The sequence below is a fragment of the Myotis yumanensis genome, unplaced genomic scaffold, assembly GCF_028538775.1.
Source record: "Myotis yumanensis isolate MYYU_CA2020_CCGP unplaced genomic scaffold, mMyoYum1.0.hap1 SCAF_2, whole genome shotgun sequence".
Taxonomy (NCBI): Eukaryota; Metazoa; Chordata; class Mammalia; order Chiroptera; family Vespertilionidae; genus Myotis; species Myotis yumanensis.
In genome coordinates this window covers 85,627,065-85,653,820 of record NW_027223753.1, presented here as the reverse complement: position 1 = coordinate 85,653,820, position 26,756 = coordinate 85,627,065, and the positions used below count along the sequence as shown (strand labels likewise).

General features: G+C 41.4%; 1 protein-coding gene across 2 annotated transcripts; it reads left to right on the top strand.

The window, feature by feature from the left end:
• The first annotated feature begins 6 nt into the window (after positions 1-6).
• PAK1IP1 (PAK1 interacting protein 1) lies at positions 7-14,847 on the top strand. 2 transcript variants are annotated; one of them, XM_070405747.1, is made up of 10 exons: positions 7-141; positions 5,355-5,517; positions 8,675-8,795; positions 8,870-8,944; positions 9,357-9,409; positions 9,995-10,140; positions 10,232-10,329; positions 13,008-13,107; positions 14,076-14,199; positions 14,354-14,847. In XM_070405747.1, the coding sequence occupies exons 1-10, from the start codon at positions 58-60 to the stop codon at positions 14,566-14,568; spliced, it is 1,179 nt and encodes a 392-aa protein (XP_070261848.1). In that variant the 5' UTR covers positions 7-57; the 3' UTR covers positions 14,569-14,847. The 2 variants fall into 2 exon arrangements, with proteins under 2 accessions (XP_070261848.1, XP_070261847.1); XM_070405746.1 differs by having other exon boundaries at positions 5,352-5,517.
• The last annotated feature ends 11,909 nt before the right edge of the window (positions 14,848-26,756 follow it).

Genomic DNA, 26,756 nt, shown 5'->3' with positions numbered 1-26,756 from the left:
TTGGGCTCCGCCCCCGACGCGGCGCGCCGATCGCAGAAGAGGCACGTGTCCTACTGAATGGAGCTGGTCGCAGGTTGTTACGAGCAGGTCCTTTTTGGATTCTCTGTACACCCGGAGCCCAAGGCGAGCGGCGACCACCAGGTAAAAGCTGGGGCGCCGAGGGACCCCGGGAGGCGTGGGCGGGCAAGGTCAGGTCTTGGTTCCTGCACGGCCGAGGTAAACACTGAGCCAGAGGTGAACACACCGTCTGATTTCTTAGGGATTAATTGACGAATCAAACTCAGGAGACCTAAGTATAGGTTAGCTTTTTAAAACATGGAGTCGGCATTTCATAAAACGAGATACTGTCTGTTTTGTTAGATTTTTTTTTTTTTTTTTTTTACCACGGTACACAAAGCAGGCATTTCTGCGAACGGGCAAATGAGTCGCAGATGATGGATTTAAGGGTCGCTTTCATAAATTGACAGCCAGTTTATGTCAGGGCCAGCCTGACAGGTTGAGCTGGGCTGAGGCAGGGAGGTGGGAATTGAGAAAAGAAAGAAATACAGGAAAGTGGGATCGGGAGGACTACAGCTCAATCGAGGAACTGCGGCAAGTTTATTAACCACACAATGCCTTTTATACACAAAACACTGAATAGGAGGTGTGTCAAGAGGAATGTATTCTTTGTTCCTCTTAATCTCTAAGGGAGAGACACAGCAGAAGGACAAGTTCTCAGTACAGCATATCTAAGTAAATAGATACAGACTTCTTGGTAAGCCATGAAAGGCTGTTCTCATTCTACAAAGGTTGCTCTTATTCTACTGATAACCGCCATCCAAACAAGTCTGGGAAAACTGTGTGGGTAAGGGTCCCAGCCTTGCTAGCCCCTTCAGGTGCAAGGACCATGTCAGCTTACATCTGGCCCCCAACAAGTTTAGGTGTTCCCTCTTGCACTGAATTTCTGTCCTGGAGTTTTACAAAATATTAGAGACGGCTCAGGATAATACTGACTCATTATTACTGGATCTGTACTGTGGGGCCATTGCTTGCAGTGAAGGTGCAAAGAAGCCAAGGGTATGGATCCTGCGCCAGAGACCTTCCCGACAGAAGCAGAGAGGACTGGGAGACAAATGTATGGAGGGAAATTACAACAAAATACAAGTATCTTACTAGATGTATGAATAAAAAGTTAAGTAAATTGCCAGTAGGCAAACATGTAATCAGGATACACCCAGGAGTAAAAAGATCTTTTAGTCCAGCACTGTTTCCCCCCCTAATCACTCCTCTAAGTATCTCTTCAAAACCTGTTTCATTGAGTGGTGTTTGTTTTTTTTAATCTTTACTGTTGAAAGTATTACCTGTGTTCCTCTTTCCCCCATTGACCTCTCCTAGCCTGTCCCGCCCCCCCCCCCCCCCCCAGGCCTTCACCACCCGATTGTCTATGTCCATGGGTTATGTACATACAAGTTCTTGGTTGATCTCTTCCCACCCACCTGTACCCGCCTTCCCTCTGAGATTCCACAGTCTGTTCCATGCTTCTGTGCCTCTGAATCTATTTTCTTCAGTTTATTTGGTTCATTAGATTCCATATATGAGTGAGATCATGTGATACTTGTCTTTCTATGGTTTATTTGCTTAGCATAATGCTCTCTAGGTCCCTCTATGCTATCTCAAAAGGTAAGAGATCCTTCTTTTTTACTGCTGCATAGTATTCCATGGTGTAAATGTACCACAGCTTTCTTATCCACTCATCTACTGATGGGCACGCTGTTTCCAAATCTTAGCTATGGTGAATTGTGCTGCTATGAACATAGGGGTGCATATATCCTTTCTGATTGGAGTTTCTGGTTTTTTAGGATATATTCCTAGAAGTGGGATCACGGGGTCAAATGGGAGTTCCAAATTTAATTTTTTGAGGAAACTCCATACTGTTTTCCACAGTGGCTGCACCAGTCTGCATTCCCACCAGCAATGTCCTAGGGTTCCCTTTTCTCCACATCCTCACCAGCACTTCCATTTGTTGATTTGTTGATGGTAGCCATTCTGACAGGTGTGAGGTGATATCTCATTGTCATTTTAATTTTTATTTCTCTGATGATCAGTAACTTTGAGCATTTTTTCATGTCTCTTGGCTGTCTGTATGTCCACTTTGGAGAAGTGCCTATTTAGGTCCTTTGCCCATTTTTAAATTGGATTCTTTGTCTTCCTTTTGTTAAATTGTATGAGTTCCATATATATTTTGGATATTAACCCTGTATCAGATGTATCATTGTCAATTATGTTCTCCCATACAGTGGGCTCTCTTCATTTTGTTGGTGGTGTCTTTTGCTGTGCAGAAGCTTTTTATTTTGATGTACAGTGGGGCCTTGACTTAGGAGTTTCCCGACTAACGAGTTTTTCGAGATACAAGCCTTCTCTCAGTCGATCTTTTGCTTTGAGTTGTGAGCTAAAATTTGGGTTACGAGCCAGCTTCAAATACCCCACCGCTAGTTGGCGCATCGAACGTCACAGTGAACGCCACAACATTGGCCCAGCATCACGTGTCTCACTCCTTCACTTTTGATTTGACATATGAGTAATTTGAGTTACGAGCTCCGTCATGGAACTAATTAAACTCATAGTCAAGGCCCCACTGTAGTCCCATTTGTTTATTTTCTCCTTAGTTTCCTTTGCCCTAGGACAGTGGTTGGCAAACCGTGGCTCTGGCTCTCGAGCCACATGCAGCTCTTTGGCCTCTTGAGTGTGGCTCTTCCACAAAATGCCACATGTGGGCGCGCACGTACAGTGCGATTGAAACTTCGTGGCCGTGCGCAGAAGTCGGTTTTCGGCCTGGATGAGTCTATTTTGAAGAAGTGGCCTTAGAAGAAGTGGGGGGTGTGGGTCGGTAGGTCGGGCAATGGGAGACGCAGGGCAGGCGGGCCTCGGGATACGCAGCTCGCGATTGATTCATGCACGAGTTGAGTGAGCCAGTCAGTCAGCAGTCTCATTGTGCAGTGGTTAGTGCTAGTCGCGTCCGCAAATCGCGTGTGGGTGACAAAAGTACATACTCGAAGCATAAAGTTACCTGTATTTTTCCAACCAGCTGCAAATCCTACAGGTATTTTTGTCATCGATTTAAGAATTGTAATTATTTTGTGTTGGTGGCTTTATTATTATAAAATGAGGACGTTTTTAGCAAAGGCCAGCTTAGGAGTACCCTAGTTAAGTTAATAACAGTGTACCTACCTATATAGTTTAAGTTTAAAAAATTTGGCTCTCAAAAGAAATTTCAGTCGTTGTACTGTTGATATTTGGCTCTGTTGACTAATGAGTTTGCCGACCACTGCCCTAGGAGATGTATTGGTAATCATTAAGTGTTTCTTAATGGAGAAGTCAAGGTGTCAGTCTTGAATTAACCAGAAAATTAGAAGTATGTGACTTGACTAATTGCTTTTGTTTACTATGTTTTCTATTCTGGTTATTAATCTGCCTTGTGTGACATATTTTGAATGTTTAAAGATGGTGCTACTGATTATGTTCTCGTTGTAATAATATTGCTTACCATGTTCCAGACACATGTAGGCTCACAGCAGTCCTCTGAGGCAGATACAGTTATACTCCTGTTACAGATGAGGAACCTGACATTGAGATGATGAAGTGACTTGCTCAAGGTCACACAGGTAGCCTGGGACTTAAATCCCCAGCTGTCTCTGACACTTGAAGCTCGTAACCATTACCCAATACTGCTTTTACACCTACACAGACAATAACATTTCTTCTGTAATACGGACTGGCAAAGGTTATTCTTTGATTTATGGCCACAGTAGCCTCCCCAGGAATGTGTGTCTTTACTCAAAAGAGCCTCCCTGGTTTTTTAGTGATGGAAGGACTATCGATGTAGTTACTTAAGATTTAATTTGCAGAGGTAGGGACGACCCCGGTGAGGTTGAAACGGCCCTGGTGAGGCTCAGACGGCCCTGGTGAGGTTGAGACTGCTCCAGTGAGGCTGGGACAAATAAAGGGGACCAGTATGGACTGATGAACAGGTGTAGATACAGAAGCAGAGCAACATTGAACAGAATGTTAAACTACAATGGGGAGCCTGGGGAGGGTTGGGGGGGGGATTAAGAGACCAACTGAAGGACCTATATGCATGCATATAAGATTAACCAATGGACACAAGACACGGGACGGGGGGGGGCGGGGGGTAGGGGCCGAGGGAATGTCATGGGGGGGAAAAAGGAGACATATGTAACACTCTTTGTAATACTTTAAGAAATAAAAATTATTATAAAAAAAATTTTGAAAAAAAAAATAAAATAAAAAAATAAAAAAAAAAAAAAAAAAAAAAAGATTTAATTTGCAATAAGACTGTAAAAATATATTGAAAGAAATTTGGTGGGTTTCTTTTCCTTCCTTGGTTTGTTTTAGTAATACTTCTTTTTTTTTTTTTTTTTTTTTTTAAATATATTCTATTGATTTTTTACAGAGAGGAAGGGAGAGAGATAGAGAGTTAGAAACATCAATGAGAGAGAAACATCGACCAGCTGCCCCCTGCACACTCCCTACTGGGGATGTGCCCGCAACCCAGGTACATGCCCCCGACCGGAATCGAACCTGGGACCCTTCAGTCCGCAGGCCGACGCTCCATCCACTGAGCCAAACCGGCCTCGGCTAGTAATACTTCTTGATAAGTCTTCTTTAATTTGAAAAGTGTGTGTGCATATATTTGCACTCAACCAATCACACTTATCCAATCCAAAAGTTACCCGTCAGTAAGTGTAGAGTTCTTGAAATCACATCATTGGTCAATCTCTAGGGCTTATTTTAGTACTAATGGAAACGTACTATTAATCCTTTTTATTTTTTCTTTATAAGACTTGTGATTATAGTTATCTCCGTGCAACATTTTATTAGTTTGTTTCTCCCACAGGAATGGCAGCTCCATTAGAACAAGGACTTTTATTTCTTGTGTTCACTGCTATATATCAACTGTCTAAAATGATGCCAGGCACATAGTAGTCACTTAGTTTTGAAGTGAATAAATTCAAATCAGAATTGAACATTTGAATGAATGAACAGTATTTACTTAAATATATGTAAATTTAATAAGGAGTTAAGGATTTGCTGGGAACTTAAAGTCCCTGTAGTCCAGTCTTCATAACTGTTTTGGAATCATGAAACTCATCATTACAGTCCTACCTTCTTATTTTATCTTCCTTATTCAATTATCGGGTTCTTTGTTTTAATCTACATATCATTGCATAGTTTTTTCTCCATTTGGAAGATCTATTGGTAGTTTTCAAGGATTGTGGAACCACTTACCAGTTTCTATAGAACTGTGATGAGATTGTGACATTGATCGATCGTATGTATGTTTTACTCTTCAGCAGAAATGGACTCCTGTGGCTGACTTCACGCACCATGCCCACACGGCCTCTTTGTCAGCGGTGGCTGCAAATAGTCGTTTTGTAGTCACTGGGAGCAAAGATGAAACAATTCATATTTATGACATGAAAAAGAAGATAGACCATGGGGCTCTAGTGCATCACAATGGTAAGAAATTATATCCTTCAAGATAATAATGTTGAGGTATTATTACTTTACAGTTTGACTTTAGTTGCGCAATTCATTAAGCAGATTCTGTGCTAGGAAATACAGAAATGAAAAAAAAAATGTGGTTCTTTGTCCTTAAGTTGTTCACAGTCTGCTGAGAGACAGAAGGGAAACGTTTAACTCATTTCTGGCTGGGGTTGGGGGTGAAGGGAAGGAGGAAATGAATTTTCACTAAAAACTTCCTTAAAAGAGAAATATCAGTTGTTAGCCAGGTGAAGTTTGCAAAAGGGAGGGCGCCCTGTTCCTGGCAGAGCAGGCAGCAAGAGGAGCACAGGTAGCAGCAGCATATTGATAGCTAGCTCTCCTGAAGGGGTAGCACGCACCCAGCAGTGGGCCACGTAGGTACAGTCCTATTTTCAGTTTATAGAAGAGAAAACCTTGGTTCAGAGATGTTACATGACTTGCCCAAGGTCACAATACAGTGGAACTAGAATTTGAACCTGGTTCTAGAGCCCGTGTTTTTAATAACGAGTGTGCATGGGAAGCTGCAAGCAGGTCAGTATTACAAGAAGGATAAAGTGAAGGTTGGGGTGTCTGGGGAAGTAGAGGGAGCCAAATCCTGGTGGTCCTTGCGAGGAGGAGGTTATGGATTGAATGGGAAGGAGGAGTGATCTCCGTTTGAGGAACGTGCTGGCAGTTTGGATATGAAAGAGGTCCTAAGAACAAGCAAAAGCACTGATGAGAGCCGCCCAATTGAATTCTGAGGCTGTGATTTGGTAACATCACTGCAGTAAGCTACAGGCATTTCTGTAGAGCAAGGCAAGTTACTTGGTTTGTGCAACAGGAGGACTGAGTTACAGGGGAATTGATTTTGGTGAAAGGATAGTTTAGGTTTTCAGCTTAGGGAAAATGGGTTTTTAAGGGTCTGCAGATCTCTGAACTAAGAAAGGAGGCGGAGTGTGAGTGATGGGAGGCATGAAAGGGCTGGGAAGACGTGAGTTGTGGTCAGAGAATAGAGCAGGGGTGGGCAAACTTTTTGACTCTAGGGCCACAATGGGTTCTTAAACTGGACCGGAGGGCCGGAACAAAAGCATGGATGGAGTGTTTGTGTGAACTAATATAAATTCAAAGTAAACATCATTACATAAAAGGGTACGGTCTCTTTTTTTTTTAGTTTTATTCATTTCAAACGGGCCAGATCCAGCCCGAGGGCCGTAGTTTGCCCACCGCTGGAATAGAGTCTTAGAGTTCAAGAGTTCTGATGTGGAGCAGCTCTAGGTGGCAGCAGTGTTCAGGCTGTGGGTGTGAGGGACTAAAATACAGAGAAGACAAAGGTCACTAGACTTGAAGAAGTCATGGTTGGGTTCTCCACACAGATGGTGCAGTTGCCCAGGAGAGTGGCAAGATCAAGCAATAGAAAGACTGAACAGGTTATTTATTTTCTCAGTATTGAACATTATATTCTATTTTCATTGCGTTTTCCCAGAAGACAAAGAATGATGGGTTCAACATGTATTCAAGAAAAGGGAACGGAAAGGAAGAACTCAAATTAGTAGAATCAGTTGATATGTACTTACTTTAAGGAAACTCAGCCAAGGAAGTTGGTTTCCTGCAATTAAGATAGGTACCCTTTTTCCTATCCTGTCTTCATATATTTTAGAAGTTCCATTGGTATCTAGTAGTAAGTTTGGAGTGATCAGTGTCTGTCTTAAATTAGGTAGGCCTTAGCTACTTTGACAAGTATCTTTTCAACAGAAGCTAGGCTTTGAGTCATTTTGACAAGTATTTCTTTTCCTCTCTGTCTTCTAAATCCAGGTTATATAAGGAAGGCTTCTCTCTTTCTAAGGCTTGGAAGAAGTAATTTAAACAAAACTCGTCTGCCCAAACCCATCGGTACAGGTGTTCAACAATAAGAAAAGGACTTCCTTAGGAGTTTGGATGGGGGGTGGGGGTGACTAAAGTAGGGCCCCTGCTTTCCTATTTTCCTCATAGAAATTCTGGTTTTCTACCAGTTGATAATAAGTTCTTTACCAGGGAGCAGAAGGAGTAGAAGATAAGGGAAAGCAAAATATCCAGAATAATAAATAGGATAATAGAGAAACAGGAAAACACTGGCAAAAGATAGCTAAAGCCTCCCACTGTGAGAAGGTGGTGTGTGAGCCTGTTATAGTCTTAGTGCGGGAAGGTGGAGTGGTGGTACATTATTCCTCAGAGACTTTTGGCTCTTTCCATCTACAGGGCAACGTAAAGGGTTGGCCAGGAGGTGTGCAGATGAACAGTAGTGGCCCAGGGTTCACATTCTTAGTCCATAAATGACAAGGCAGTAATATTTAGGCTTGTGGCCATATGGTATCTGTTTCCATTACTCACCTCTGCCGTTGTAGCACCAGAGCAGCCATAGGTGTCTTGTAGCAGAATGAGTAAGACTATGTTCCAGTATAACTGCATTTACTCCAACTCCTCCCACCAGATTTGGGCTGCTGACCCCTGAGCTATAGGGTAAAAGGTGGCTGACACAAGCTTCAAAGGATAGGGAGTTTTATTCGAGGGTAAATGTATAATGGCATGGACTGCTTTGGGGAGCTAGAGGAATGTTGGGTTATTCCATCAATTCACCTCCTTCAGCCTTTTGATATTTGAACTATGGGAGGAGATAGAGGGCATAGTGGAGGAGTGTAACATTTAAGTTCTTATGACAGTAAATGAGAACTGTATAGAAGTCAGTTCAGAAACAGCTCTGCAATGATAATAGGATTGTGGATGATTGGGTAGCTGATAGTTTAGCAAGTAGAAGTCATATGCTGTATATCTCAGCTTGTTCCCCCAGGTTAGCTGTTAGCTGGTTAGTTTTGTTTGACTCCTCAAAAATTGTTACCAGCTATCTTCTAAATTTATGATTATGGGAATGTAGACCAAAAAAAGTGAACTGGTCAGTTCAAATCTATATCTACAACTAGAAAAACTCTGCTGAAAATATTTGCATAGGCTTGAACCTATTATATTAAAAAATTAATTTTTCCACAAGTCGTTATGGTTTAATTCAGTAATACTTCCTTTGGATGTTTTCTTACCACAATATGGCCTTCAAACCAGAAGTGGATTTGCATTCAAAATAGTAATTTTCAATATTAATTTTGCCTATTTTGTTTTTCCACAGGCACAATAACTTGCCTGAAATTCCACGGCAACAGGCACTTAATTAGTGGGGCGGAAGATGGAGTCATTTGTGTCTGGGATGCAAAGAAATGGGAGTGCCTGAAGTCGATTAAGGCGCACAAGTGAGTCCTGACCTTTCTGGTTGGTGGTCTCCAGGCGCCAGCAAGTTGGGGGCTAACTCTTGGTTTCCTTTTAGAGGACATGTGACCTTTCTTTCTATTCACCCATCTGGCAAGTTGGCCCTGTCTGTGGGGACAGATAAGACACTAAGGTAAGTCACTAATGCCCAGGAGCATCTCTACTTAGTTGTGGTCTTTGCTCTCCCAAGTACAACAGGAACCCAAAAAATATTGTGATATAAGGAAAGGTTGAAAGCTAGTGAACCTTTTCATAATGGGAGGGAAAAGTGACAAGCTCTATATTCAAACATATACATTACCTTTCAGTCATTGTAGGCTGAAGTGAAGAGGAGCGTGGTCCCAAAAAGAAATGTTTTAGGAGGTGAAACCTTTTGAAAATATATTAAAGGGATGTAGGAATATCCTTTGCTATAGGAAAAATTGCCATTCTTTGGAATAGCCATGTATTTAGTAAATTTTCATTTGAGTAAGTCTTCATTATGCTTACCTTTATATTTAGTAAAAGTTAGTGATAGTGCCATAAGTGAGCTTCTTGTTTTACAGAACATGGAATCTTGTGGAAGGAAGATCGGCATTCATAAAAAATATAAAACAGAGTGAGTATTTTTGTTTGGAATGTGAATACACACACATTAGTCTTTGCCTGCTCGATGGTGGTTACCTCTGAGAGCAAATGCTTTGGATTACTTGCTTTCTTCATTTTATTTTTTTTATTATTTATTTATTTATTTTAAGTATTTTTTTTATTATTGATTTCAGAGAGGAAGGGAGAGGGAGAAAGAGATAGAAACATCAATTGCTGAGAGAGAATCATGGATTGGCTGCCTCCTGCATGCCCCTTACTGGGGATCAAGCCTGCAAGCTGGGCATGTGCCCTTGACTGGAATCAAACCCGGGATCCTTCAGTCTGTAGGCCGACTCCCTATCCACTGAGCCAAACCGGCTAGGGCTACTTTCTACATTTTACATTGAGATTCCTGTTGCTCTGCCACCTACCAGCTCTCTAACCTTTAATCATTCTTTGAACTGAGCTTATTGTCTAAACCTGAACCCACAAAATATGTATCATGTTAGTTGTGATGTGAAAATGTGCATTATAAACATTTGCTACTTTTATTATTACTCTATCATTTTATTTTTTCCTTATGAAATGTGAACAGGTTTTGTTTTTTAACTTACAGATGCTCACATCGTGGAATGGTCCCCAAGAGGAGAGAAATATGTAGTTGTCATACTGAATAAAATAGATGTCTATCATCTTGACACAGCAGCTGTTAGTGGCACCATCACAAACGAAAAGAGAGTATCTTCTGTTACGTTTCTTTCAGTAAGTAATCAGAAATCAGTGGTGGATGTTTAGTGTGGATGTGATGGTCTGAATTGTTTGATATTCTGGATATTCTTTTTCTCTCTCTTAGGAGTCTGTCCTTGCAGTGGCTGGAGATGAAGAAGTTGTAAGGTTTTTTGACACTGATTCATTAATGTGCCTCTGTGAATTTAAAGCTCATGAAAACAGGTATTTTTTTTAACCAATTTATTGTGTGTATGTGTACAGCCTCAACAAATATTATATGCAGTAGTTTCATAAAGCGGCATATATGTTTTATGAACAATTGAAGAGATAGAGGTATCTGCATATATATATGACATCCAGAGTCTGAGAGGATGATGGAAGTGTCTTCGTGGCCTTAGTAAATGCAAAAGTGATAAAATTGTTGTTAGGGTCGCCAAAGAAGGGACGCATGAGGCCAAAGTGGTAAGGGATTATAAATTTATTAGCAGATGGGCTGAGCCCCAAAATGGCACCAGCCCCCAAAGACGGTGAGTCGGATGGTTTTAAGGACTCTAGGCGGGCTTTTTCTGGGCAGAGAATTCTCTGTGCAAGTGTGGATTCTGGGAAACTCCAGAGGGGAGAGATAATGGTCTTAGCCAGTGGAATGTGGTCTACGCAAGTGGAATGTCCATTGAGAAGTCCCAGGGGAGGGGGTATCAATTCAATTATTTGATCAGACCTAATAGTTGTCATCAGGACTAGTCACTCGCACAAGATACTTTTCTAATCATTTCATTAGTCTTGGTGCCTGAAATCAACCATATTTGAACAGGAAAAAATAATTAAACAATCTTGAGCTTTGCCCCTGACCACTCTTATCTTTTTACTTTATTTCCCTTGTCCACATCTTCCTTCTTTATACCCCACTTGTTTTTCCTGCAGAAGAAATACTGGGCATTATAGACTTCTGTTTTGTGTCAGTCTCTTACCTCATACTGCTCACTGTATTTCTAGGGGTAGAGTCTGAGTCTCAGAGTAAATAGTTAAGTGACTTTGCTCTTACTCTTGGGGCCTGAAATCAACCATATTTCCACTGTTAGCTACTGGAGGTGGGATCCAAACCCGGTTCTATCTGACTCTGCCCCTGCTTTTCCCATTATAATTTTGAAAAAGGTGATAATGTAAAGAGTTATACTTTAATATGCTTCATTTGCATGTTCTACATCTTAAGTAAGTCTTAGTTCTTACCGTATTTTCAAAGTAATAGTTAGGGTTTAAGAAACCTCTCTTTGTAAATATAGTACTCAGAATACTGCAATCACTGTACAGACCTAGTTAACATGATCAGGAAAGGGGGAGTGGGACCTAGGGATGAAAAAGGAACTATTTTTTTTTAAGTATATTTTTATTGACTTCAGAGTGGAAGGGAGAGGGAGAGAGACATAGAAACATCAACGATGAGAGAGAATTATTGATCGGCTGTCTCCTGCACACCCCACACTGGGGATCGAGCTCACAACCCAGGCATGTGCCCCCAACCGGAACTGAACCCTAGACCCTTCAGTCCACAGGCCGATGCTCTATCCATGGAGCCAAACCAGCTAGGGCAGGAACTGTTTTTAAAAAGAGGAGAGAACTGCTGTCACCCTGGCTCTGAGGGGGGGAAAGAGCCTGATGTATTTCAGGAACAGATAAAAGGCCCATGTTATTAGGTCAGAGTGAGCCAAATGGTACACGGCATTGGAGGACGTTAGAAAGAGTTTGAATTTCCATTAAATGCCTTTGTAGATTTTGTTGTGTTTATTTCTTATTATGGAAACATTTAAAGGCAGATAAACCAGTTTAAGGAAGCAGCCCCTATAGACTGACCATCCAGCTTCAGCACTTGTCAATTTATGATCAGTCTTGCTTCCTAAATATCCCCAACAACTTCCTCCTTTCCTGTGTTATTTTAATGCAGATCCTAGCTTTGTAGAATTTTAAGCCTGGGAGTAACATGATTTGATTCCATTTTTAAAAATTGTTAGGGGGGCCTGGCCAGTGTTGCTCAGTGGTTGAGTGTTGACCTATGAACCAGGTCATGGTTCAATTCCCGGTCGGCACATGCCTGGGTTGTGGGCTTGGTCCCCTGTGGGGGGCGTGTAGGAGGCCGCCGATCAATGATTTGCATCACTGATGTTTCTGTCTCCCTCTCCATTCCTCTCTGAAATCAATAAAAATATGTTTTAAAAAAAATTGTTAGGGGGCAAAAATGAAAGCAGAGAGGCCAACTAGGCTACTTCATAATTCAGGAAAAAATGATAGTACCTTTTATTAATAGGGGATTTCTATGTTTTAATTAGCTGGGCAGTTGTGAAGTACCTGAGGCCACCAGAGGAATCCCTCCTGATTTGGCAAATTAGACTAGGGGTGGTGGCACTGGAATGACAGGAATGGATATACAGGAGGAAGTCTTGATTCATCTTTTTGTCTCACTTTTCTCTCTGTACTGAACATGTAGTTTCTTGCAGAGAGGGGCTTTAATATCTTAATCTCCTTTGTGATAACCTGATTAAAGTTATTTTTTCAACTTTTCTTTTTTATTTGATATTTAGAGAGCAAAGGGGAGAGAGAGAAAGAGAGAGAAACATCACTGGTTGCCTCCTGCACATGCCTTGACCATAAATTGAACCTCCACCTTTTGGTGCATGGGATGATGTTCCAACTAACTGAGCCACACCAGCCATGGCTTTTCAACTTTTTAAAGATATGGTTAACAGTCAGTTTTGTCTTAGAATTTAGACCCTGAAAAATGACTCACTGACTCATGGGAAGTGAAGTATAGTTCTTGAAAAATCGAGAGCCTGTGTGCGTAGAAGCTTATAACAGTATCGCACTATTTGAAGAGAGGATCATTTATGGTGTTAATGTTTCTATTCTAGGGTAAAAGACTTGTTCAGTTTTGAAATCCCGGATCATCATGTTATTGTTACAGCATCAAGTGATGGTTTCATCAAAATGTGGAAGCTTGCACAGGATAAGGTCAGTGCACACTATAAATGCACTTTAATGCAAGTCTTACTGTCAGTGTTGCTTGGCATTAAATGAGAATTTTTCCTTAAGGGTCATAGAGATCTTTAAGTGAGCTTTCTAAATCTCTTTCAGGCGTGGGTGATATTCATGGTTTTAAAGTTAGGGTTCCACAGAGCTGCCTCGGGGAGGGCACTGGTGAGTCTGAGCTGACAGGATCCCAGAACTCCTGCTTTTTCAAAGAAGTGCTGCTTTCCTCTTTTTTGTATATTGATTTTTCTTTGTAAAATTTTATTAGATGAAATACTGCCATTACTGGGGCGGGGGGGGGGGAGGGGGGCAGAAAATTCCTGATTAATGGTGGAACCAACCAACAGTAGTTTGTTTGTTTTTTAATATATTTTTTATTGATTTCAGAAAGGAAGGGAGAGAGAGAAAGAGATAGAAACATCAATGATGAGAGAGGATCATTGATGGGCTGCCTCCTGCACGCTGCCCCGCTGGGGATCGAGCCCATAGCTGGGCATGTGCCCTTAACCAGAATCGAACCTGAAACCCTTCAGTCCACAGACTGATGATCTATCCACTGAGCCAAACCAGCTAGGGCCCAATAGTAGTTTTGAATCAGATACTTAGAAAATTAAATTCCCTTCAATGGTCTCCCTCTCATAGACAGTTTTGGTTTATTATTCTGTGAATATGGCCTTTTAAGTGCCTACTTGGTACAAAGTTATTTGTTAAAACCTAGAAATGAACAAGACATGGTCCTGGCCCATTCCTCGGTGAACTTACAGTTTCTGAGTAGTCACAATTGGCTCTGGGAAGGCATAGTCACGCCAGTCATGAATCCAGATAATAGATTCCTTCTAAACATACTTTATTCTCAAGAAAATACAATGTTTTAAGTTAAGGAGTTGATTTTGGAAAAAGAAAATCATTTAAAATTCCCCTATGTTACGAATTTTTCTTGCTTGTTTCAGAAAGTTCCCCCATCTTTACTTTGTGAAGTAAATACTAACGCCAGGCTGACGTGCCTTGGAGTGTGGCTAGACAGCGTGACAGACACGAAAGAAAGCCTCCCTCCCGCTGCAGAGCCTTCTGCTGGTAAGTGAAATTGTTCATTTTTTAAAAATGGATAACCTGTTACTTTTTGAATGATTGAAGTGAAGGAGATCCAGATAACTTCACTTTATTGTCAGCCTGTGATTTTTCCGAAAGGGGCTAAACAATCTTAAATGCACTGTCTCTTGTGTTTTAGTAAGTAAAGAACAGCCCAAAGGCAGCAAAAAGGAATCGGGTGATGCGGTGCAGGAAGAAGCAAGGCAGTCAAAACCTAACACAAAGAAATGTGGTTTAACTGGTGTCAGTGAGAAGCCAACCAAAGGAAGTGGCCTGGTGGCAGCCAAGAAGAGGAAAGTGGGAGAAATCTTGGAAAAGAAGAGAAAAAAGAAGAAAATAAGAGTAATGCAGTGAATCCCAAGTTTCTCCCGAGAGAAAACCTTTTTAGATGAACTCGTTCTTTTCATAAGTACCTAATCCCACCCCTCCCCCCGTCTTGTAAAAACTAGGAATTTCCTCTTTGGAGAAAATGTACAGCTCTAAAAAAAAAATCACTAAAACTCAGTTTTTTGTTGTTTTTTAAAGTGTGCCAAAACATTTTCATAGGAAATATATATCATGATATATATTATGTTAATGTGGAATATAATTTTTACTTTTGTGCAAAGCAAATAAAGATCTTTCTCAAAATAATGTAGTTTAAAAGAACACAAAATCTTGACCGCATTCTGTACCAGAGTTAGATAAGAAAGTTGTTTTTTAGATTGCTCACTTAAATTGGGGGAGATTACTAGATATTTTGAAGACACATTAATAGGGGATCTCTATGTTTTAATTAGTAGGGCAGTTGTGAAACACCAGAGGAATCCCTCCTGATTTGGCAAATTAAGATATCAGACACTTGGACCCTGGAAATGCCATTCCATAGGAGGAAATCATCTAGGAAATGAGCCAGTTGGGTGTCTGACATTTCAGTCTACCTCTGTTAACTTATTTTAGGCCTATAAACAGGAATATAGATTAGGCTTTTTGTTTTTAAGACTTTAAGAGCAGTTTTAGGGTTATTCTATTGAGGAAGGTACAGATATTTCCCAATACCCCTACGTACACACATGCATAGCCCTCACCATTATCAGCGTATATTTTTACCAAGGATTAATCTATGTAGACACATCATAATCAAGTTTTAACTTGGGGATCACTCTTGGTGTACATTCTGTGGGCTTAGACAAATATATAATAGCATATCAAAATTTACAAAGTATTTCACTGCCCTAAAACAACTGTTCTGTCTAGTCATCTATCACCTCTGATAATCACTGATATTTTATGTCTCCATAGTTTTGCCTTTTCCATATGTCATAGTTAGAATCATACAGTATTGTAGCCTTTTCAGATTGGCTTCTTCCATCTATATATATAAAAGCCTAAGTGACCATTTGACTGGTCACTATGTCATGCACTGACCACCAGGGGGCAGATGCTCAATGCTGGAGTTGCCCCCTGGTGGTCAGTGCGCTCCCACATGGGGAGTGCCGCTCAGCTGACTGATGGACACCAGACACTGGGCTCACAGCTGGCGAGAGCAGCTGCAGGTGGCACAAGCCTCTCCTGTAGACACTCCCCCGCACGCCCCTCCCCCATCCAGACCAGGAGCAGGACAGACATCTGGACTGACTGGGCATAAGCCCGCAGACACTTCTTGGTCATAGGTGTGCCAGTATCGCCCTAGGATGGGTGTGCAGAGACTGCAACGGAGGGGCAGCAGGTGTGCAGAGATGGCAGCGAGCCTACCAAGTGATAGTGGCAGCTGCAGCAGGCACAGCGGGGCCGGATGAGCGGGAGGGGCATGGCACCTGGGCTCAGGCTCCTCCTTGGCCACCTGCCGCTTTGCATACTACTATATCCCTCTGGGGATGTTGGACTGCTGGTTTCGGCCCAATCCCCGCAGGCCACACTGAGGGACCCCACCAGTGCATGAATCTGTGCACCAGGTCTCTAGTAATGTGATTGTAAGCTTCCTCCATATATTTTCATTGCTTGATAGCACATCTCTTTTTAGTGCTTAATAATATATTTCACTGTCTTTACATGCCAGTTTACCATTAACCTACTGGAGGACATCTTCATTGCTTTCAAGTGTTGACGATTATGAATAAAGTTGCTAAAGTCATTCGTGTGCAGGTTTTTGGGTGGACGTGAGTTTTCATCTACTTTGGGGAAATAGTAAGGAATGTTTTTGCTGGACCATATGGTAAGAATATTTTAAGTTTTTGTAAGAAACTGCCAAACCATCTTCCAAAGCGCTGTACCATTTTTTATTCCCACCAGCAATGTGAGAGTGATTGTCGCTCCACATCCTCACCAGTGTTAGGTGTTGTCAGTGTTCCAGATTTTGGCCAATCAGTGAGTAGTAATGGTATCTCATTGTTTTAATTTGCACTTCCATGGTAACATGGAATATCTTTTCATATGCTTACTTGCTATCTGTATATCTTCTTTGTAAGGCATCTAAAGGTCTTTGGCCCATTTTTTAATGTGATTGTTTTCTTACTGAATTTTAAACGTTCTTTGTATATATAGGATAATGATCCTTTATCAGATGTGCCTTGAAGCTATTTTTCCCTGTCTGTGGCTTGCCTTGAGAGCAAAAGTTTTTAGCTTTAATAAGCTGCAGCTTATTTCTCTCATGGATTATATCTTTGTGAATCCAACAAGAAAGGCTTCACCTTACCCAAGGTCATCTAGGTTTTCTGCTATGTTACCCTCTAAAAGTTTTATAGTTTTGCATTTACATTGAAACCTAAAATCCATTTTGAGTTAACTTTTGTGAAAGATTTAAGGTTTGAGTATGGATATATTTTTTGCCTGTTTCTTTCACCATTTGTCACAAAGAGATTCTTTGCTTCATTGCGTTGCCGTTGTCAATGATCAGTTGACTATATTTGTGGTGTTCTATTTATTGCTCCACTGATCTGTCTATTCTTTTGCCAAAACTATACTATCTTGATTACTATAGCTTTATAGTAAGTCTTGACGTGAGGTAGCATCAGTTCTTCAACTTTGTTCTCCAATGTTATGTTTGCTATTCTGGGTCTTTTGCCTCTCCGTATAACCTTTACAGTCAGATTGTCACTATATATAAAATAACTTGGGATTTATTTTTTGTTGTTGTTCATCCTTACCCAAGTATATTTTGTCCATTGATTTTTAGATTGAGTGCAAGGGAGGGAGGGAAGGAGAGAGAAAAACATTGATGTGAGAGAGACACATTGATTGGTTACCTCCCACATGCACCTGACTGGGGCCAGGGATCCAACCTGCAACCCAGGTACATGCCCTTGAGTGGGAATCAAACCCATCACCCTTTGGTATGCAGGCCAGTGCTCTAACTGGAAGCCACACCAGCCAGGGCTAATTTAGGATTTTGATTGGGATTGCATTGAATCTATAGGTCAATTTGGGAAGAACTGACATCTTGACAATATCGAGTCTTCCTATCCATGAATGTAGACTATCTCTCCTTTTATTTGGTTCTTTTATTTCATTCATCAGAGTTTTTTAGTTTCCTTGTATAGGTTTTGACAAATTTTGTTGAGATACCTAAGTATTTTATTGGGGGGGGGTGCTAATATAAATGGTATTATGTTTATAATATCAAATTCCACTTGTTGACTGCTTATCAACCTTGTATTCTGCAACCTTGCTGTAATCACTTAGCTTCAGTTTTTATGTCCATTCTTTCTATTATGTCATCGGTGAACAAAGACAGTTTTGTCTTCCCAATGTGTATACCTTTTATTTCCTTGCCTTGCCTTTTTGCATTAGCAGGGACTCCTTGAAAAGAAGTAGTGGATTTGGTTCTTTTTAAAATTCAACTTTTTATTCTGAGATCATTGTAGATTCACATGCAGTTGTAAGAAATAACACATAGAAATCCCGTGTACCCTTTACCCAGTTATCCTCAATGGCAACATCTTAGAAACTACAGTGAAATACTATATCTCGGATGTAGGAAATGATACAATTAAGATGCAGAACATTCTATCATCCCAAGGCTCCCTCACATGGCCCTCCTATAGCTGCTTCCCTCCTGTACTCTTACAGCTACCCCACCCCCTCCTCAACTCTTGGCAACTGCTAATCTGTTCTTCATCTGACAAAATTATAATACATGGGATCAAACATTTTTGGGAGGTGAATTTTTTCACTCAGCATAATTCTAGAGGATTGATTCAGGTTATTGCATATTCTATGTTATGGTATGGATGTAGCACAGTTATATATTAACCATCTGTTGAAGGACATCTGGTTGTTTCCAGTTTTTAGAAATGGTGAATAAAGCCACTATACAAATTCCTGTGTAGGTTTGGGAGAGCTTTGCTGCTGGGAAGGGTCTCCTCTGAAGGGTCTCCACTGACTGGTGGAGAGGGGACTTGTTATCAGCCAGTGGGGATGAGAGAATGAGCTCCCTACTTGGTCTTTCCTGACCCCACCCAGCAGGAGTGTTGGACACATTACAGCCTCTTGAGAGAAAGTTAAGGCTCCCTCTCCAGTGGTTCTCAACCTTCTGGCCCTTTCAATACAGTTCCTCATGTTGTGACCCCCAACCATAAAATTATTTTCGTTGCTACTTCATAACTGTAATGTTGCTACTGTTATGAATCGTAATGTAAATATCTGATATGCAGGATGGTCTTAGGCGACCCCTGTGAAAGGGTCGTTCGATTGCCAAAGGGGCCGCAACCCACAGGTTGAGAACTGCTGCTCTAGGCCTTTGTTGACATGGATTGGAGGGGGCTGGAGTTTTTTTTCCTGGGTGTTTGGCTGGACCGGTTATTGTCTAAAAATGTTCTGTCTTGCAAGACTGCCCCTTCTGTGGTCCTGTGCCTAGAAAGAGCTGGATTTTGTTGCAGCTTTTTTTTTTTTTTTTAATCTGCATTGTTGGCTTTTTCAGGCTGCCAGTTTATTCAGCTGAGACAATTTAGGGAATTCACTACCATGTTGTTCCTCTAGTTCTGAGTCATTAGTCGATTTGCTTTCTCTCAGCCTTTCTGAAACTTATATGTGATCTATATTTGATATCCATCATTTCTGGGTGTCCTCACAAAAAATAAAGGAAATTATGTCTACTCCATCTTCCCAGAAATGGACATTCCCCAAAGAGAGTTTTTAGATTGAAAATGGATACAAATAATTTCCATTATGCCATTCTCTCTGGAATAATGATGTGGGATTAGCGTATTATAAAGAAGTTACTTGATGAAGCTTCCATATATTTAATTCCAGTGTCTAGGCAGGAAATGTACATTATTAGGACTGAGTATAATGCTAACATTCCCATCAGCTGTTGAACATTATTGGTGGGGCATGCTTCCTTTCCACCAAAGGCTGTGTTTCTCAGGGTGGAATTGCAACACTGAAACTGTTTTGTGGGACCAGAAGCTGCATCAGTGGTTGGAGCAAAGCTATCTCACCAAAGAGGGCTGAACTGCAACACAGGGGCCAGGGCCACCTTGCCCCAGGGCTGCCTCCACCTCTTTCCTGGTGCAGAGAAATAAGATGCACCTTCTATCGGATTCGTTTATTAAGAGATCTTTTGGTTCCAGGTTTCTAGAATCTTGGTGCTCTCAGCCATCATCATATCCATCCTGGCAAAGAGGAGTGGTCTAGCTAGAAATGAGATGCTAGTGATAAAAGTATATGAGATTGCTCTAAAAATAGAAAGGATTTCAAGGCTCAGTGGAGGATGTTAAAGCCTAAAGAGTAAGTCTTCTTTCCAGCACTGATTTTGAACACTGGAGAAAGGAAAGATGGGGAGACAGCAGGGGAGGGAGGAGAGAAATGATCCCCCCCTTTTAAAATCCTCACCATGTCTACCCAAGGACATGTTTTTATTGATTGTAGAGAGAGAGAAAGGCGGGGTAGAGAGAGAAATATTGATGTGAAAGAGAAACATCAATTGGTTGCCTCATGTATGTGCCCCAACTGGGGGTTAAACCCAAAACCCAAGTATGTGCCCTGATCAGGAATCGAACCTGTAACCTTTTGGTGTGCAGGAAGATGCTCCAAATGAGCCACTGTTTTCCACAGTGGCTACACCATTTTACCTTCCCATCAGCAAAGCACAGGATTTCAATTTCTCCACACACTCACTAACACTTATTTTCTTCTTGTATCCATCCTAGGAGTGTGTAGTATATCATTATGCTTTTGATTTGTATTTTTCTAATGACGTATCTTCATATATAGCAAATATATGTGCTTATTGGCCATATGTATATCATCTTTGGAGAAATGTCTATTTAAGTCCTTTGTCCATATTGTAGCTGGGTTGTTTGCTTTTTGTTGCCGAATTGTAGGACTTCTTTATGTATTCTAAGTTTAAAATCTTATCAGATATCTAAAATCTTATCAGATATGTAAAAATTCCCCCCATCATATGTTTTTAAAATATATATATTTTTATTAATATCATAGAGGGAGAGATAGAAACATCAATGATGAGAGAGAATCATTGATTTGTTGCCTCCTGCACACCCCCTACTGGGGGATCAAGCCCACAACCCCGGCATGTGCCCCTGACTGAATGGAACCTGGGACCTTTTAGTCCACAGGCTGATGCTCTATCCAAACTGGTTAGGGCTCCTATCATGTTTTTAATGCAACTCATTTATAAACTATTTGGTTCTTTTTGACACTTCTTTCCCATGATAGCACCATTGCCATTGCCTTCCCCTCTCATGCCTTCAACTGTGTGGCTCATGGTTGGTCTAACAAAACCTGTTCTTCCTTTCAGTAGCAGCATGAGGGGCAGGGCCAGGGTGTCCTGGGTGGAAGGTGAGGTCAACACCTCACCTTCTACCTCAAGCCACTAGAATGTGCAAAGCCGTCACTAAATGTATTTGTTTTTTCTCACTTGAATGCCTTTACTAGGAATTCTGTTTTGCTCCAGAATAAGTGTTTGGTGATCTAATGAAGAGCTCGGATGGCACCATCTAACTTGGACATGGCAAAGGCAGCAGGGTTCTTTTTGTGGCATTGAGAAAAAATACAGTTGGAATGGACATTTGCTTTTGAGAATATTTGACTCTATTAAAGAAGATTACAGCATTTGTAAACCAGAGGAAAGCTTTTAGGATGCAAGTATAAATACGTAGTTAGTAAACAGAGTTTGTTAAACATAGACAGAATTCATAAGATGGGTTAAGTAGTTAGTAAACAGAACATGTATTAAAGAAGGACAGAAAGGAATAGAAGGCCTAAAATACCCAGTTTCCTGTGACATATGAACACTAAATATCCCCAATACATGAACGACATGATTATCAATAAAACGCGGCTCTTCTGCAGGCCAACAGGCAAAGTCAGCTATTGACCAGGCTTCCTTGTGCCTGCCTCTCTTCGCTGGGCAAGTGTTTGTCATGGCTTGGGTGGTGGTGGGGTTCCCTCTGTGACTCTCCTTGCTCAAACCTCTGGTCTTCAGAACCATCAGGAGGAAGGCTGTTGAGGAGAGGAGTCGGGGGGACATGAACACTGTGGGATGCATGGTTCTTCCACCCGGCTTGGAGCCTCTCCTGTGGTATTTATCCCATCTCTTTCCCCTTGCTTCTCCCATTGTTTTAAATTTAATTAATCATGTGATTAGAGCATTTAAATTATGGTTTGTGAACTTTTCTGCATCATAACCTCTGGCAGATCTTGCCTGGTAATGTACTTGAAGGCCATTGCATTTCCCACATGCTAACAGTTAACGCTGAAATACCATTTTGCAATTCATTTTGGGAGAAGCAGGTGGATTTGTTTCCTTTTTCCTCTTAGGAATGTATAGTTTGCATATAGTCTTAACCTTAGGTATTGAATTATCTACTTTGATACTTATGTATAAACAGATTCTCATTACAAATTCACTTCTCAATACTTAGAATACCCCATAAGTCACTCATATCTTCCCCTCTTGTTTATTCAGTAGTCATCTATTGAGGCTCACCATGTGCCAGGTACTATTCTGAACTGCGTCCAGCACGGCCAGGGGTGAACCTGAGGAGGGGCGGTGAAGGATTAAAGAAAACAGACGAGTATACAGTTGGGGCAGATGGGACACTGTTCTCGGATGGAGAGACAGTGCCACAGCCTGTAAGCAGAAGCTTTATTTTATAGTCAGATCACACAAATCAAAACAAGGGCAAGATGTTTACAATGTTCTTTCGAATTTCACATCTGCCTCTTTCCTGTTGTTGCCATTCTCTGAACTCTATCAAGCTTGTTTAGGCAGCACTTGCTGTACCCCCAAAGCCCACATCCCTTAGCTACCTAGGACTGCAGGGTCGGACTATACGGTCAAGCTTACAACCATAGCCTTTTGGCTATAATTGTGCTGGGAGGGCACAGCCCTCCAAGCTGGGACTTGTATGTGGTTTTGCCACAAGTCAGTCCGAGGCTTGAACCTGTCGGAACACTGCCACTCTCCACACTACCCCAGATTCCGGGAGCTAAAAGGAAAAAAATATCCCTGCCCAAAGGACAAAAGCTTTGTAAATAACGTATTGCATGCATTAATGGCCTGGGGTAGTCCGGGCAGCTTGAGGACTTTAGGAAAAGGTGAGATTGAGTTTTTGAACAAGGACAAAAAGGCCTTTCTGGCAGAGGGAACAGAGCGCTGTCTTAGTATCTCAGTTAAGAAAGACTCTTCGCTGCAAAATACAGAAACGAACTCTGGCTATCCAGAGGGGGTGGATTTATGACAAGAACACAGGTATCTGACAGGAGCCGGGGCAGGAAAAGAACCAGAACTCAAAAGGGGAGGGTGTAGCCATGGCAACCTCTTCCTCTTACCTCCAACTCTTGCATGTTGTCTTCATTCTCCCCTCTGCCGACTAGCCTCTCACCACCCCACACCTAGTCATCCATTTAGCTACTCACCCATTATGTGCAAGGCACTGTTCTAAGTGCTGTATAAAAATCCTTATTCTCAGGAATTTACCTTCTAGAGTGGGGAGGTGACATTTCGTAAATTATATAGCATATCTGGAGGTAAGTGGCATGGAGAAAAACGAGCTGTGGAGGGAAATGCAGATGAGTTGCCGTTTTAAATAAGATGATTCAGGAAGGCATGGTTGAAGTGATATAAAGACTTAAAGGCCCTGAGGGATTAGGCCAGGGGTGATCGGGGAGAGGGCTTCTGGCAAATGAAGCAGCACATGTGGGTGCGTGAGTGCTTGGAAGTGGGAGCAAGGAGGATGGAGTGACATGAGCAAAGGGGACAGGAATAGGGGCCGAAGGCAAGGAGCTAGATGTGCAGGGCTTTGGGAGCCCCACTGGCGGGTTCTGAGCTGAGGAATGACACAATTGGACTTGTAACAGGGCTATTCTGGTCACTGTACTGAGAAGAGACTAAGAAGTTAGGGCAGCTCTGCCATGTTAGACAACCTCCTTTTCCCTTAATTTCCTCAAAGTGTAAAAGCAGGAGGTAATGGTCTTTGTTGATAGGGTGGGTATGAGGAGTAAATGAGTTTGTCAATGTAAAGCACTTCATTCAGTGTCGCATATGATAAGCACACTGTATGTTTTTGCTAATATTATTATTATTATGGCTCTAACATGTGAAGTCCTAGAAATATGTGGCATATAGGACAGTTAGAAAAAATAGTTGGTTTTTTTTTTTCATAATTTCACTTATTAATTTCTTGGGGAAAGGTTCATTGAATGGATGATATAATTCTTTAAACAAAGTTACTCCTAAAAACCTAAAATTGTAAATGGAACTCATTTCCTCACACAATCTCGGTCACACCCCATTGACACATTTGTGGTTCAGGATTCCAGTAATTCAGTGGGCTTCTAATTAAGAGCTTACATCACACTAAAAGGTTTTTGTACAATGAAGGAAACCATCACAAAACAAAAAGACAACCTACTGAATGGGAGAAGATACTCACAAATGATATCTATCTCTATATATAAAAGCCTAAGCGACTGAACAACTGATTGGTCACTATGACATGCACTGACCACCAGAGGACAGACGCTCAATGCACAGAATCGGGCTCCCTCCTGTCTGGATTGGGTCAAAACTGGCTACCCGACATCCCGAGGGGTCCCAGATTGCAAGAGGGCACAGGCGGGGCCGAGGGACCCCCCACCAGGGCACAAATCCATGCACCAGGCCTCTAGTATTCCATAAGTGGTTAACATCCAAATTATATAAGGAACTCATACAACTCAACACCCCTCCCCACCCAAGAAAAATCCCCAAACCCCAATCTAACTAAAAAATGGGGCCCTAGCTGCTTTGGCTCAGTGGATAGAGTGTAGGCCTGCAGACTGAAGAGTTCCAGGTATGATTCCAGTCAAGGGCACATACCCGAGTTGCAGGCTCAATCTCCGGCCCTAGTCAGGGCACATGGGAGGCAACCAATCAATGTGTCTTTCTCTGTCTCTCCCTCTCACTTCCACTCTCTAAAAAATCAATGGAAAAATATCCTCGGGTGAGGATTAACAACAACAAAAATAAAGTTAAAAATAAATAATTAAAAATAAAATAATTTTTAAAACATGGGCAGAGGAACTGAATAGACATTTATTCAAGAGAACATACAGATGGCCAACAGACATATGAAAAGGTGCTTAAAAAACATCACTAATCATCAGGGAAATGCAAATCAAACACAACGAGAGAACAATTGAGATTTTGCTCGCAGGCATATGTCCTCATTTTGGCTCAAATAAACTCTTATAAAAATGAAAAACAAAACAACAAAAAAAACCCCACAAGATACCATCTCACACCTGTCAGAATGGCTATCATTAAAAAAAAAAAAAATCAAGTGCTGGCCCTAGCAATTTGGCTCAGTTGATAGACTGGAGGGTCCCAGGTTTGATTCTGCTCAAGGGCACATGCCCGAGTTGTGGGCTCGATCTCCAGTAGGGGGAGTGCAGGAGGCAGCCAATCAATGATTCTCTCTCATCATTGATGCTTCTATCTCTCCCTCTCCTTTCCTCTCTGAAATCAATAAAAATATATTTAAAAAATATCAAGTGCTGCCGACACCGGTTTGGCTCAGTGGATAGAGTGTCAGCCTGCGGACTCAAGGGTCCTGGGTTCGATTCCAGTCAAGGGCATGTGCCTGGGTTGCGGGCACATCCCCGGTGGGAGATGTGCAGGAGGCAGCTGGTCGATGTTTCTCTCTCATCGATGTTTCTAACTCTCTATCTCTCTCCCTTCCTCTCTGTAAAAAATCAATAAAATATATTTAAAAAATATCAAGTGCTGGCAAGGATGTGGACAAAAAGGAACTCCTGTGCACTGTTGGCGGATTGTAAATTGGTGCAGCCACTATGGAAAATAGATGGAGACTGCTTGAAAAATTAAAAATAAAACTGCCATATGACCCAGCAATAGCACTTCTGGGTATTTATCTGAAGAAAACAAAAACACTAATTTGAAAAGATATATGCAGTCCTATGTTCATCGCAGTGTTAGTTAGAATAGCCAAGATTTAGAAGCAACCTAGATGTCCATTGATAGATACAGAGAATAAGCTGTTGGTTGCCAAAGAGGAGGGGTAGGATGGTTGGAAAAAAAAATGCTGAGCTTCTTCTATTAATGCCATTAGAAACATTACTAAACACAAATCATTGTGTGGAACTAATAGAAACAGAGCAGAAACCAGTTCCTTTATTTATGATTTTTAAAAAAACTGTGATGTGTGAGATATGGAATAAATTATATGGTAAGGTGAGTATAATGTGATTAGTCTAAATTGGACAGAATATGAAAAAGTTGTGGGAGATATCTTACACAATTCTTTTGGTTGCAGTTCAGAGACCCTGTTTTATATCTTATGATGGACTGTGCACACACACAGAAAAGCTGTGTGGTTTGGTTAAGGAATGACACAGTAAGAGGCAGTGTAACATAGACATCCACACCTGAAACCTGTATGTTTATGTTGACCAATGTCAACCCAATAAATTTAATTTTAAAAAAAGGGGTTAGATAATGTAGAGTTAAGGGTGTATGACAGACCTTATTTCAAATAACAGATCTACCAAGGACTAGGACTGTAGGAAATTTAATTTTCTGTGGTTCAATTTCTTTAGGCCTAAAGGGCAGGGGATGATCATGGGGGATAACTTAAGGTTTGAAGCCAGCACCTGCGTAGAGAGAAATGAATCCCTAAATCCATCCAGCTAGTTAAAACAAGTCCTATCTTTGGTTTGTGACAACATGGATGGACCTAGAGATACTAAGCTTTTCAGGAGAGTCTTCCATTAAGTTGATGAGGGTCTGGCAATTGCAGTAGGAACTGCTCAGAGTTCTTAGTCATTATCAGCTGTGGCTGTTTTAGAACCAGCTATGGTGAACAAGCTAGACAGGAGCTGCTGCAGGTGGAAAGTTTTTCTTTTAGAGTCCGTATGTGTTTCAATGTCCTTTTTCACTGAAGATTGTACATACGATTTATCCATGTTGATACTTGTAGGGAATGAAGAAGAGACATCACGGATGACACCCAAATTTTGGTGTACAGCAGTTGGGGTCCTCAAACTTTTTAAACAGGGGGCCAGTTCACTGTCCCTCAGACCGATGGAGGGCTGGACTA

Coding starts and splice junctions, on each gene's coding strand:
- PAK1IP1 (XM_070405746.1), top strand. CDS start 58: ATGGAGCTGGTCGCAGGTTGTTACGAGCAGGTCCTTTTTGGATTCTCT. Junction 8,796..8,869: donor AAGTCGATTAAGGCGCACAA/GTGAGTCCTGAC, acceptor GTTTCCTTTTAG/AGGACATGTGACCTTTCTTT. Junction 10,141..10,231: donor CTTCTGTTACGTTTCTTTCA/GTAAGTAATCAG, acceptor TCTCTCTCTTAG/GAGTCTGTCCTTGCAGTGGC.